At 41.8% G+C, this 13949-nt stretch overlaps 1 protein-coding gene across 3 annotated transcripts in view; it reads right to left on the bottom strand.

Annotated features, from left to right (window-relative positions):
* The window catches only part of DPP6 (dipeptidyl peptidase like 6), a 2034493-nt gene that overhangs the window by 1320274 nt on the left and 700270 nt on the right, over positions 1–13949 (bottom strand). For all 3 annotated transcript variants that reach the window (XM_069647934.1, XM_069647936.1, XM_069647935.1), the window contains exon 3: positions 8256–8354. In XM_069647934.1, coding sequence (XP_069504035.1) covers positions 8256–8354 — 99 coding nt within the window. The remainder of the gene's footprint in view (positions 1–8255; positions 8355–13949) is intronic.

Genomic DNA, 13949 nt, shown 5'->3' with positions numbered 1-13949 from the left:
CAATGCAGTAATCCGAGAGATCTCACCTCCACTCAGTCTCCAGCAGAAGCAAGCTGTGACTACAGAAGAGATAGACGGTACAGATCGCCATAGAAACTGTATTTTCAGATGTAATACAGTGGGACATGCTAAGACCAGATGCTAAATTGACAGTAAACATTTAGTTTCGCGTAGTCTGCACACGTGTTTATCTTTCTGTAGGCACATCCTCGACCCCATTACTTCCATTGTCTGTAAGCAATTAAGACAGAATTTTAAGTATCTATACACAGCCCACAACTGTTTTTTTTTATTTCAGTGTTTGATTTTAACATGAGCACAGTGTAAAAAACAGATATAAATCAATTGGCTCAGGGCACACTTAGTTAAAACATATTTAATAAAACAGAATCACATTTACAGCTGTAATTAAGCCACTAACTCTCAGCAGAATTCTTAGAAATAAAAGTGTCAGGACAACACTTCATGTTAGTTCTTGAAAACAATAAGAGATGCAAATAGGACGTGTTTTGGGTAGAATGGGCAGGTAGCGAGTGGGAATGGCCGTAGGGATTAACTTGGCATTTCTAAATATATTGTTGCTTTGTATTGTCATTTCCGGTCAAATTAAAAATACAAACACTCTACATTACAATCACGTCTACATGTATAAAAACTATTCTGTTAAACCTGGGAAACTATTAATAAAACTGAAGAGGAATCTTAAGAATATCTTTGCATGAGAAAATGTCCTTTACTAAATTATATGATAAAGGAAAATGGGCCAACTAGACTAGAGATGACAGCTGACTATTGTTCATATCATAATAGTTTTCTGTTTATTGTACAAATGCATATGTCATACAAAAATATATACAATGTTTATGTTCATTAGTCGGCTCCACAGACCAACCGCAATACATCCTTTCCCAAACAGTTCATTCACAACTCATTCATACAGTCATCATGTTTACAAAGAAATAGAAAGAAGTGATGTTCTGTTTGGATCACAATAATAGGTCAGACAGTTGTAAATTAAACACTCAATTGTTTTACAATGTGCCCCTCTGTTGGTATTCAGAGGGGTTTAGAAAACCATTGTCAACATGTTTCGGTTGAGTTCTCTTAACGAGGATGAGACAGTCCCCTCGTGTCGTGACTTAATATTCAACCTTCTTCAGGACAGGAGAGCAAACGCCAATTCCGCGTTGCCTCTTGGTGAAAAACCAAAGGTAGGGGGTGTATGTGGCAAGAGAGTCTTTGATCTAAGAAAGAAAGAAAGTGAATAAAGTTGTCATCTCTGTGTTTACTCAAAAATCTATTTACTTGATATCCAACTACAGCTCTCTTGGTTTGCTGTATGGCACCTGCTCACATCCTCTGAATATTTCAGGGGCTGGCGAACTGGTGGGGTGGAATAAATCCCGTCGTGAATGCTCCCAGCAGTGGCGCTTCATGTGATGGAGGCCCTATAATGAGGAAGGACATGTATATTTTTATAAAAAACTTTTTATAAAAAACTAAAATAACTAAAAAACTAAACAATGGGGACTCAATAAGATAATTCACAAAATAATGGGTTTGTACTCACTGTTATTTTAAAGGAAGAAAATAGTGTTTTCTCTTGTGGCCCAGTTAAATAACAAGGCAAGTCAATTCATGCGGGCAACCGCGAATTTAAAAACGCCTGCAGAGGGGAAAACAAAGCATGTATACCATGCATTAACTGCTGTGACTCCCTACCCCTATTTAGCAGTAAAAAGTACATTAATATTTAGAGTGCAAAGATCGCTTACTTATATCAACCTTGTAATTCATCACGGTTGTAACTCGCTGGAAAAGAAATGCCAGTGGAGGAATTTCGCACAATTTACAGCCGTGGACTGAAATAGCCTGGTCTGGGCCGAGGGGCTGCCTGTATAAACACAAACACAGAACGGCGTGTTAAGTGTCTGATCTTATGGACATTGTGCTGTCAAGACATGATGCACCTCAATGCCGCTTTTTGTCAATAGAGATGTTTCATTACCTTATTTTGGCCGCAGATAAAAGCCCAGGGCCCTGCTGCTTGGAAAGGCGAACAGTGACTGCTTGCGTTCCTTTCGTCTCCTAGAGTTGTGTGGGAACTGAGCCGACATGCGCTTAGACTTCTGGGAGCAGCCGCTCAGAATTGTGGGATTGGTAGTCCACAATGCCCCTGCGGGTGATTTCAGCCTTTTACATATTCACATGTAAAGGGAATTGATAATTGAATGGATGGAAATCTTTCCGGTGCTTTTAAATTGGAGCTGTAAATGAGCTAGCTCAGAATATCTCAGGATTAAAGGCACACACAGAAACGTGCATGACTGGGTTTATTTACCTTGTCATGGAATTCTGGGCTCAGTAGTCCAACAGCCGCGCCGAGAGCACCTGATGCATGCATGCGAGTCAACCCACGATAGCTTAGACTTCTGGGAGCAGCCGCTCAGAATTGTGGGATTGGTAGTCCACAATGCCCCTGCGGGTGATTTCAGCCTTTTACATATTCACATGTAAAGGGAATTGATAATTGAATGGATGGAAATCTTTCCGGTGCTTTTAAATTGGAGCTGTAAATGAGCTAGCTCAGAATATCTCAGGATTAAAGGCACACACAGAAACGTGCATGACTGGGTTTATTTACCTTGTCATGGAATTCTGGGCTCAGTAGTCCAACAGCCGAGCCGAGAGCACCTGATGCATGCATGCGAGTCAACCCACGGTAGTGGGTGGCGTACTCCCATAATTGCTTCCTGGTAGGTGGGTGGAGAGTAAGTCCAGCCACCCCAGGTAAGCGAAATTCTATGGGTGCAGGTGCATGTCACAGGTCGGAATGCTACAGACACATCCCTCGCAATTGAGGGAGACTTACATGTGCAATGTATTGTGGGCAAGGTGGTACTAGGCCACATAGACTTAGTTACTGTTTAGTACGTTCCATTCTACCGAAATATTTAACCCATGTTGTACTGTATCTAAGGAATAAATCCATTTCTGTTCGAGACGGTGTAGAGCCATTGCCATATCACTGCCTCTTGTATTTGGGTTTAAAGTTTGTAAAACAAACCACTTTATTTCTGTATCTTTGTGATTGAACCTCTTGAAATGGTCGACCAAGGGTTTGTCAGGGGTGGAGGGCCCAGACCAGGCTATTTCAGTCCACGGCCGTAAATTGTGCGAAATTCCTCCACTGGCATTTCTTTTCCAGCGAGTTACAACCGTGATGAATTACAAGGTTGATATAAGTAAGCGATCTTTGCACTCTAAATATTAATGTACTTTTTACTGCTAAATAGGGGTAGGGAGTCACAGCAGTTAATGCATGGTATACATGCTTTGTTTTCCCCTCTGCAGGCGTTTTTAAATTTGCGGTTGCCCGCATGAATTGACTTGCCTTGTTATTTAACTGGGCCACAAGAGAAAACACTATTTTCTTCCTTTAAAATAACAGTGAGTACAAACCCATTATTTTGTGAATTATCTTATTGGGTCCCCATTGTTTAGTTTTTTAGTTATTTTAGTTTTTTATAAAAAGTTTTTTATAAAAATATACATGTCCTTCATCATTATAGGGCCTCCATCACGTGAAGCGCCACTGCTGGGAGCATTCACGACGGGATTTATTCCACCCGACCAGTTCTCCAGCCCCTGAAAGATTCAGAGGAGGTGAGCAGGTGCCATACAGCAAACCAAGAGAGCTGTAGTTGGATATCAAGTAAATAGATTTTTGAGTAAACACAGAGATGACAACTTTATTCACTTTCTTTCTTTCTTAGATCAAAGGCTCTCTTGCCACATACACCCCCCACCTTTGGTTTTTCACCAAGAGGCAACGCGGAATTGGCGTTTGCTCTCCTGTCCTGAAGAAGGTTGAATATTAAGTCACGACACGAGGGGACTGTCTCATCCTCGTTAAGAGAACTCAACCGAAACATGTTGACAATGGTTTTCTAAACCCCCTGAATACCAACAGAGGGGCACATTGTAAAACAATTGAGTGTTTAATTTACAACTGTCTGACCTATTATTGTGATCTAAACAGAACATCACTTCTTTCTATTTCTTTGTAAACATGATGACTGTATGAATGAGTTGTGAATGAACTGTTTGGGAAAGGATGTATTGCGGTTGGTCTGTGGAGCCGACTAATGAACATAAACATTGTATATATTTTTTTATGACATATGCATTTGTACAATAAACAGAAAACTATTATGATATGAACAATAGTCAGCTGTCATCTCTAGTCTAGTTGGCCCATTTTCCTTTATCATATTACAAGATTGCCTGGAGGGCCATAGACAATAATCAGGTGCCCTTTTTCTATCTCCCCTTTACTAAATTAGGCATTACAAAAGAAAAACAGAAATCCTTGCATGTAGCCATGAAGAAATGGACTTCCCGCTCTCCCATCCCCACGCACCATAAATCATACGGATACGTGGCACATGTATTGCAAGGCAAATGGGACATTTGTTTTGAGACACTGACACTAAGGAGAAGCTTTGGATCATTGTCAATCCCAGAATGTACTGGTCATTCCTTAGTGAGAAAGTTTGATTTGGTATTTGGATTAAAATAATGAATGCTCTTGCATGAAGCAGCTCTTGCTGCAAGAGTTTTGGGATACAATGATGACTGCTATTACATGGGCCAGATCTTCCCGCAAGAGTTAAAACAAAAAATAACAAAAACAGAAATTCCACTACAGGAAAAGTCAGATTTCGTCACAATAGTGAAATAAAATTCTAGAAATGAGGGCAGGCCAATTTCTTTTTGGATGTGAGACTTTGGGTCACTGGGTATGAACGTCTCAGAGGACACAGCTTGCCTTAACAAGCCTGGAGCTATTCTGTAGCCCCAGGCCCTGCTGGACTAAAGATTCCTTCTAGAGGAGGACATTCCACTACTTGATTCCAACCCCAAAGAATAGTGGGGTTTTCTGTATTTTTTCGAGATTATGGGACTGCCCTGCTGCTTAATACTATAAATCTGCAGGCCTGAAAAATATGTGTTGGTAATAGTTGTGCCGTGAACCCTAATGTAGACTCAAGGAATTATTTAACAGCGTCCCTCGCAAAGTATCCCACATGGCAGCAGATCTCCCAATGCCACAGGGGATTGGCTCCAAACAAGAAATATGGTTGGTCACTTCTTTCTCTTCCACGCGTTCTTTGCTAAGGGCATGTGGCGGGTCAATGCTAAAGGCATCAGCTTTGAACCACTGAATTATTAAGTTGGACCTCTCTCAAAGAACACCACACCACCGGAAGAACACTGCCTGGGGAAACTTATCCAGGCGATCCAGTGGCTGTACAACCCGTTCTAATCTCTGCAGCATCATCTTCCCGCCCAGAGCCTTCTTTCAACAAACCTTCACTGACGATCCCTGAAGGGTATCAAAAGCTTTGAAATCTGCTGAAGACACAGGCAACGATCAGACTAAACCAAATGCTTCACAGTCCAAAAGTAAGCTGTTCCAGTCAGACCAACTCGCAACTAAGCTTGACCAAGTTCACTTGTCCGTTTGCTAAATCCTCAATCTCAGTGCAATAAAAAGATGAACTGTGGCACCTACAACATGTTATGAAGACTATATTTCTTAAATACACTGCAATTATGACTGGTTATTTAATATCCCTTTAAAATAACTATCTAAGCAAGACTAGATTGATTTAAATTATTTTTGTATTTCCATCCGCATTGTGACATTTAGCTAACAAATGTTTATTATTTTATATCGCTTTTGAAGTAGCCTATGAATTCATTAGCTTTAGACCAGGGTTGTCCAAGACCAGGCCTTGAAGGACAGATCCATGTAGAATGTTCAGGATACCCCTCATTAATATTGATGAGATAAATTTGCATATAATGATTCTAAATACTTTTTGAAAGAAAAGGGGTGAGGGGCACACTCTGGTTCCACAGTCCAGTTGATATTCTCCTCCAAGCACTTTCATGCCTCATGCAATCTTCAGTGAGGCAGTCTGTTCAGGTGTTGCTGGTTAATACCAATTGCGGCCTCAGGGAATTCTGGTTGCTGTAGTCAATGCAGGTAGCCAGGAACCAACTCACCCTCCAATTACACAGTGTAAATCCCACAGTGGGGGTGGGTGGAAAACCAACAATTTGGCTCTCCTGAGTAGGGGCATGTGTCACCCCGGTGCCACCACCTCTGGAGCCTGGGACTCCTGAACATTTTTTGAAAGAAAAGGGGTGAGAGGCTCACTCTGGTTCCCAGCTTGGTGTATCTTCCACGGTCCAGTTGATCTTCTCCTCCAAGTGCTTTCATGCCTCTTGCAATCTTCAGGGAGGCAGTCTGTTCAGGTGTTTTTGGTTAATACCAATTGTGGCCTCAGGGAATTCTGGTTGCTGTAGTCAATGCAGGCAGCCAGTAAGTTGTAATTCAGAACTACATTTGAGATGTGATTTACCAACTGTTTAATATTTATTGCAGAAATCAAGCAGAACTGCTTGAGATCCTCAGTAGGAACACTCTGAATTGAATGGTTATTTAAGTTGTAACAAGAAAAAAGGACCCACGTGTTTTAAATCTGTTACTGTGTGCTACAAACTGGTTGTTAGTAACCAATCAATGTTCATTTCCAATGAATAACTTTTTCAGAATAAGTCCGGAATCAATAACTATGGGCCTCATTACACGGTAGGCGGTAAGGGTTTACCGGTACCAGTATTTTACCGGTACCGGTAAACCCTTACCGCCTTACTACGAGGTCCCTTTGCGGGTTGGTACATTAAAGCCTGCTTTTAGCAGGCGTTAGAAAACGAACCTGCAAAGGGACCGGGGTGCTAATTACGGTACCGCAATTTGCGGTACTGTAATTGCCGCCTTCCCCATTCCCATAATGCCCTATGGGGCAAAAATGGGAATGGGGAAGGGCAATGGAGGAAGGAGGAATTACCGCCTTCCCAACCTTGGAATAGGGCGGTAATTCCCCTTTCCTTCAAGGCGGTACCAGTAAATTACCGGCATGAACCTTACCGCCTACCGTGTAATGAGGCTGTTAGACCGTTAATCCCATATTTCTTGCATGACGCATGACACAAAAGCAGAGGTATCAAAATTGTCCAATGCATTTCTTAACTAGTCCTTCATCAAGGCAACAAACTGTCCTCACAACAGAGGAAAACACGCAGAATCTGTGTCACTCGAACAAACACAGTGCAACTGTGTGGATTCATTGCCATGGATGGAAAATGACTGGTGAAACAGCCTTTGTGAAGCCTAAGCAGGTCATAGCTAGTGAAATGAAACCGGTCACCGCCTTTTCATTGCTTTGTGCCTAAAATGGTCAGTGGTAAACATGGAGGGATATTATAGTGTGCTCAAATCCTGGCTGCCATCAATTGCAGGTCAGCCCAACATTTTTACTAATATCAGGATAAATGCTCAACCTGTGGAACCTTTTGTCGAAGAAAAAAGCAATATGACCTAATCACAATTACTGTACAAAGCTCAGATCCCTGAAATGGCTTGAGTAACGGGAGGTATCATCGCTGTAGATTTAATCGCAGCCAAATCTATCAAATTATTTTGCTGCATTTTGCCGCAAATATATGTGGGGGGCAAGGGAAATAAATAATGTGGGGGGGGTTGGGCAGTGGGGCATCTCCCCCCACATACATTTGCAGCAAGATGGTTCCAAAGGAAAAGAAAATGTGATGGATTTGGCTGCGACCAAATCTACACAATGACATTACATAGAACCCTGGCTTGATCACAATGCACTGAAACTGTAAATTCATGAATTCCTGTATGGATTTATAGGAGACGTTGCATTGCAAGACAATGTTTGCAGAGGTATTCATGCAGAAAGCCATACACTACAATTATTTATTTTATTGCAATTCACTTTCTACATCTGGTCAATCTTCTGTACAATTGCTAAATTGTTTGTACTTGAACACATATCGGTTGGTTCTAGGGATACAAAATACATAGGACATGCATGAAATTTAGCAACTACGAAAGTAAACGGTACGTTAGTAATGACACGATATGCTGAATGATGTAAATTGTGGGGAAGCATTTGTAAGCAATTATTTTCCCGGAAACATGAAATTAAAATGACGAGTTAAATGCTTGTATGCGTAACATAGGGCTTGTTTGCTTTATGAAGCACTGTCTTAAAAACAAAATGATATACAGGGGGAGAAGCTAGTTATCAAACACAAGTAACTGATCGCAACATGAATGGGAAAGAGAAAGAGAGAGTAAGAGATGTGGTACTGACCATTGATCCATTTAACCTCTGGGTCGTGAATTTTAAATTCTTCGTTGACCAGATCTTGCAGGGTTACCTTTGCTTTAAGCGACAAGCTGTTGTCTTCAACTGGAAAACAGAGATAAGCAAGTACACATCATTCTCGGCTCCAGGACAAGCATAACAAACAATGAACTGCATGTGGAAAATGGGGATATGGGGAAAGACATGGTGTGTATGAGGTACTGGAATGTGAGTGCATGCGTGTGTGTGTGTGTGCGTGTTCCAGTGCAGATGTGTTCAGTTATTCATTTGTTTAAAAATAATATGGTTCCACATTCATGAAATCTGCCGCTAAGTACATTGTTAGAACCTCGCTGCTCTCCGCTCTCAGTCTCACTAAGCCTCCAGGGCTCAGCTTTGGATTTGCCAGTGCACCGTGCAGATGGAATTTGCTGGTACAGGAGGAATTTGCTGCTGTAGCCTCCTATCCTCTTTGATCTACTTCCACCTTCTCCAGCCCCTCCTTTCTCTCCTTTTCTTCATTGTCTACCTTCTTCCCACTCTTTCTCTTCTTCTCCATTTCTCTGCTCTCTCTCCTCACATTAATCTCCAAAATTACTCTTCCTCTTCTCCACTCTATCACCTCTACATTCTCTCGTCTTCCCTCCTTCTGGTCGACACGCTCTCACTCCACTAACTTTGGTATTAGTAGATTTGTTCGAATATATTTGGCGAAATAGTAAATTTGACCGAATTTGGCCTGTACCATTAGACCGAATATATCCGAACAAATTGGCTAATACATACCGAACATGTGGAGCAGGGGTGTCCCCCGCTCCCCATGTTCAGTGTGTATTGGCCTGGGAGGTTGCAGAGGTGTCCCCCGCTTCCTCGCTATTGGAGGCGGGGGACAAAAATAAAAAAAAAAAGATAAGAAAAAGGGACACTGCAGTGTCAGATCCGACTTGCGTTAAAGGGACAGATCTGACGCCGCAGGGTTGAACCGGATCAGGTGGCGAGCAGGCAGGTAAGAAGGGAAGGGGGTTTGGGGGTGGGTGGTGTCCTTGGTGGTGTTTGATCATATGAAAAGTGACCGCATGCGGGCTGTTTTTTTTTCCTGGTCAGTTTGCCGCGATCACTTTTCATACAGCCAAACACCCCCAAACCATTTCAGCACATCTATCATGCTGTGGGTCTCTCGCCCACATGGTATGAATCCAAAGAATGATTGCGGGTTTGCCAAACAACAAATATGGACCAGCAAAGCAGGTTGTCTATATTCTTACCAACTTCCACAACCAGCCAATATAGCAGATTATTTAAAATATGGTTTAATGATTACACTATGCCACCCGTCTGGGATTTGAATATAGTTAAGGATGATGTCTGGATTTATGTTCGGACATGAAACTGAATAGCTGGTTTGGAAGGCTCTAGTTTTGAAGTGCTCGCACCTAAATCATGGAATGCACTCCCGCTTAGACTTAGGAAAGAATCTTCTCTCATGGCCTTCAGAAAGGCCTTGAAGACCATTCTTTTTAAGTAGACCATACTCTCTCAGCTGCTATGCCTTATAACCTTACCTTACTGTTTATCTACTTACCTTACTATGTACCGTATAACTGCCACCTTACTGTATAAAATGTATGCCAACCAACAATGTACCCAACACGTAAATGCATGTATGTAACAACTACACTTTAACTTAACACCAAGACTTTCTCCTATGTAACCAGCACCTAAACAAATATTCTTGTAACAGCGCCACGTTGCCTTAGGGCCGTTGTGCGCTTTATAAATGGAAATAAATAAATAAAATAAATTATCACCCCAGTAGCTCCTATCAACCACTCCTGCCTCTAGGTCAATGTCATGGGTTTCTGCCATTCACCCAGTTGTCCTAAATTACCTGCATCTTTGAATCTCCCTACCATACTAAGGTTTCCTCTGCACTATAAGAAGCAAACCCTGCATCCTCTTGGGGTGGCTCTACATAGAGGTGTGGCAGATAAGGAACTCTTAATGGGTATGACCCTTGGGTTGTGTCCCATTCATCGCACTACTAACACCACTTGCCAAAGTATGAGGGATCAACAAAGGGCTCAGGCAAATGTCGATATTGTATGAGATGGATTTATTGTTCTATATGTAAGAGGATTCAATTCAACACTACAGCTAAGTCAACGCCTAGTCTATAATACTGAATGAAAACCCTTATTGATATATCTTTAGGTCCAGTTCATGCGTTCTGGATGACTACCCCTATATAACACCCCTCTCTTGGAATCCCCCTGACCCCACTGAGCCAAGAAGTAGTTCTGTTTTGCAAGTTAAAAGGTTTATTTGATAATTTAAACAATAGGTATATATATCCCACTTTATAATAAATTAATAATTGAATATCACCCTTAATCTGATATGATAAAGATTAACAATGGAGAATCTGGCACTAGCACACTTCTTTATAATCACTAATGAGTTGACATGAAATGGATAAGATAGCACACTGGTAAATAGGAACAAAAGTATAATGTGGTAGAGGATGCTTTATGTAAGCTCAGGTGGATGCAATATTCAATGAATGCAGTACAGAAAATACTCAATATGATTTCAACCAAACAATGTAATCACTTTTCTCTGGCTATTCACTCCCCCCCTCTTTATGCAATGCAAGGAAATGGGAGGAAAGCACACAGTTCTCAGAAATGTAATCAATGTAATCAGTTCAATCCAGCAAGCTTAGACAACAGAAAACAGATAGGAGTTATGAAAACACAAGCCCAAATTGCTTTGATATGTGCTGGCATTGAATTAAAAAAATATGCTAAACGCTTTTAATTCCCTTACAGAGGTTCAGGGTGAGTGGTATCTAGTTAATATTAGTCCAGGCTCACACGAGCAATGATGCAGGGATAGTTAGCAGGTTAAACGAATTTCTGGCAAATGGAAAGCAAACAGCAGCAGTTTTTACATGTGAAGAAATTGCAAATCGCGGTAAAACTATAAGGGGTAGGAATGCGGTTCTTGGTGCGATTCAAAGCTACGATTCTAAGCTATCAGAGGAAAGTTACTGCAAGTCTCTAGCCCAAACGGTTGCGGAGATATGACCGATTTACTAGAGGTCGTTTTTGGTTTTTGCAAATTTCAAAAGCTCACATTGACAAGTGCAGCTTGCAACTAGAAATGACAGGTGACAGCTAGGAGGCAGTTCTACTTAGGTTAAATAGATTGAATTAGATGAATTTAAACTAAGAGATTGGTTCTACACAGTTCTGCTGGGTACTCACACTATATTCTTGAATTAAATGGGCCTCATCACGGATCTGGTCAGGGTTTTAGACTGGGCTCTGGTCACTCTCTCTGCTGGTCTGGGTCTCTCTGGGTACAGCACTGCTTTCTCTCTGGTCTGGTCTCTTAGTTCTGGATAGATTGAAGTCTCTAGTTTGGCTCTCTGGAGGTTTGATGGAGGTAAGTATGGATTTTTCCGGCAGAGCGTCCCGCTGCAGATGGATTTGGAAAGTCCCTATCTGTCCTGTCTGTCTGCTTTTATGTGTTTAGAATGTGGGTGTGTTCTAGCATCACTGACCCTACCTCTCTCTCAGCTTCTAATTGGTCAAACTTCCATTTATCATTTGATTGGGGAATGAACTGTGAGTCAGAGGGATGTCATTTTACAGCCTGCAGAAAGTCCACTCCTCCTGTCAACTTACACACAAATCTAGATTTGAAACAAATACATATTTGCAGAGGTACATATTGTTTTAAAATCATATGCACCCATCATGCATTACAGGAGGTATCCCCTGTTCAAACTCTGCTCTTCCTGGGAGCTTGCATTCAGAACTGGCACATATTTCACTTTTTAACTGATTTTGCAATTTCTGACATGGACCCAACTTTACATACATGTGTGCAGGGAGTAGGGACATTAACTGATGAAGTTTCAGATTTTTAACATGCATACATTTAGAGTAATATCCACTTTTCCGCTAAAACCCCCCTGAACATGCCACCGGGTCGAAAAACCTCTTAAAATGTGGGCAGAAAAATCACAAGAATTATGGTGTCATTTATAAAATTTTCACATGTCCGCTCTATGAGTTATTCATCTTTTTAAAGTTATGTTCTGGCTCCAAAGGGGTGTGGTTTCCCAGGTCACATGGTATAGAAACCAGTCTTTCCAGTTTCTGCCAAGCCAGCTTGCTCTCACAGGCAGTGCTCCTCCCAGCTCCTGCCAAGAGGAAGCTACAATTTACGACTGCGGTAATAAAAACCTTTGCCTGAGTGAAGAGGGCTTTGTTCACTCTCTTGCAGAGCACAGATAATTCAATTATCAGATAGATGGCATATCCTTAGTGTGGGCAGCAAAAGGAAGGTTGGCCTGGGAACACAGTGGTGACTCAAGTTTCCCTCCTGATGGGGGTAGTTGCCAGGCAGAATCAAGTTCCTTAAGCCAGACTTTCAGCTACTGTCATGTTATTTGTTGCTTTTTAAATTAACTTGCAATTTTACACATGCAGCTAGAATGCTGATTCTAAGTGCAAAACTATGACATTTAAACAATTGCAACCTATGTGACACTCAAAAGTAGGTCACTCAGTCAATTTAAACATTTTCGATTTTAGTGTCTTTAAATCCAGTGCAACTTAAACTGCTGCAATCCACAGCGCAGCCAGTCTTGTTATAAGCATTTTTCTGGGCTCTTCATTTCCCAGATTTTGTAGGCACACAAAACTCCATTCTACCAAATGTCTGCTGGTGTTCAGTGAATATTTTGCACATATTGCAATGTTTGAAAATAGGCATTTTGACTTGCCTTCAGGGAAACAGAGTGGTTTTAAAACGCCGGCTTTTGGATAGTGGTGAGTACTGGTACTGCACCCATTTTTGGGATTTAAGAAATGAATTCCCAACAATTCTAGGTTGCATTTGGCAATCAGCATTGCCATTCCCAATGGTTTCAGACTACTGTGTGGGTAGTCCAATGGTGGTTTTAGGCAGTTTCCTTCTGTGCCCATAACATCGGCAAAAATGAATGGCAGCCTATTCTTCATGCATTTCCCTGTGCATTTTCTGGGAAGCTCTGGCCATCATGATGTTTTCATGTCAGTACTGCACAGTTTTGAGGTAGGGCTAGGATGCATGGGTAAATACATCCCACAAGCCCCCCTCTTGCGATGGCCATTCTGTTTCACTGATGGGACTCGCAAGATCTGGGATGTTTCCTCATCTTCTTCCAATAGATGGCACAGTTCAGCATCTTTTCCTCCATCCGGTCGGATCGATCGGTTCTCCTCGCCGTTCCTGATGGGAATATTGGGCGGTACCCCGAGCCCGTTGCGTCTCAGCTCCCGGTCTCCGGATCGTCCTCTTTGGCCCGTCTCAAGGTTTTCTTTCTCCTAGGACGACAAAGGAAGAGCGGCAATACCTATTCATAGACGTTTTTCCACCACCGTTGAGATAGTGGGGCAGCATATGCATTTCATCATCACGAAACATTACATTCTTATTTTGAAAAAAAAAAACAGTATAACTAAGAGACAGTTTCATGCAAATCACAATATTTTAGAGACTAGATGTGGTATGTTTTATGGTTGGAACTGAATTAGTCGGAGACAGTACCCGCTAGGATTCCAGTGGATTCCTCCAGTTGTTGCAGAGTGTGCCTGGGATGGCAACATTTCAACTGGTTTATGTGGACCCACTTGTCTTCCCCCTCTG

The sequence above is a fragment of the Ambystoma mexicanum genome, chromosome 2q (assembly GCF_040938575.1).
Source record: "Ambystoma mexicanum isolate Mex_15411 chromosome 2q, UKY_AmexF1_1, whole genome shotgun sequence".
Classification (NCBI taxonomy): domain Eukaryota; kingdom Metazoa; phylum Chordata; class Amphibia; order Caudata; family Ambystomatidae; genus Ambystoma; species Ambystoma mexicanum.
This window is presented reverse-complemented; position numbering and strand designations above follow the sequence as displayed.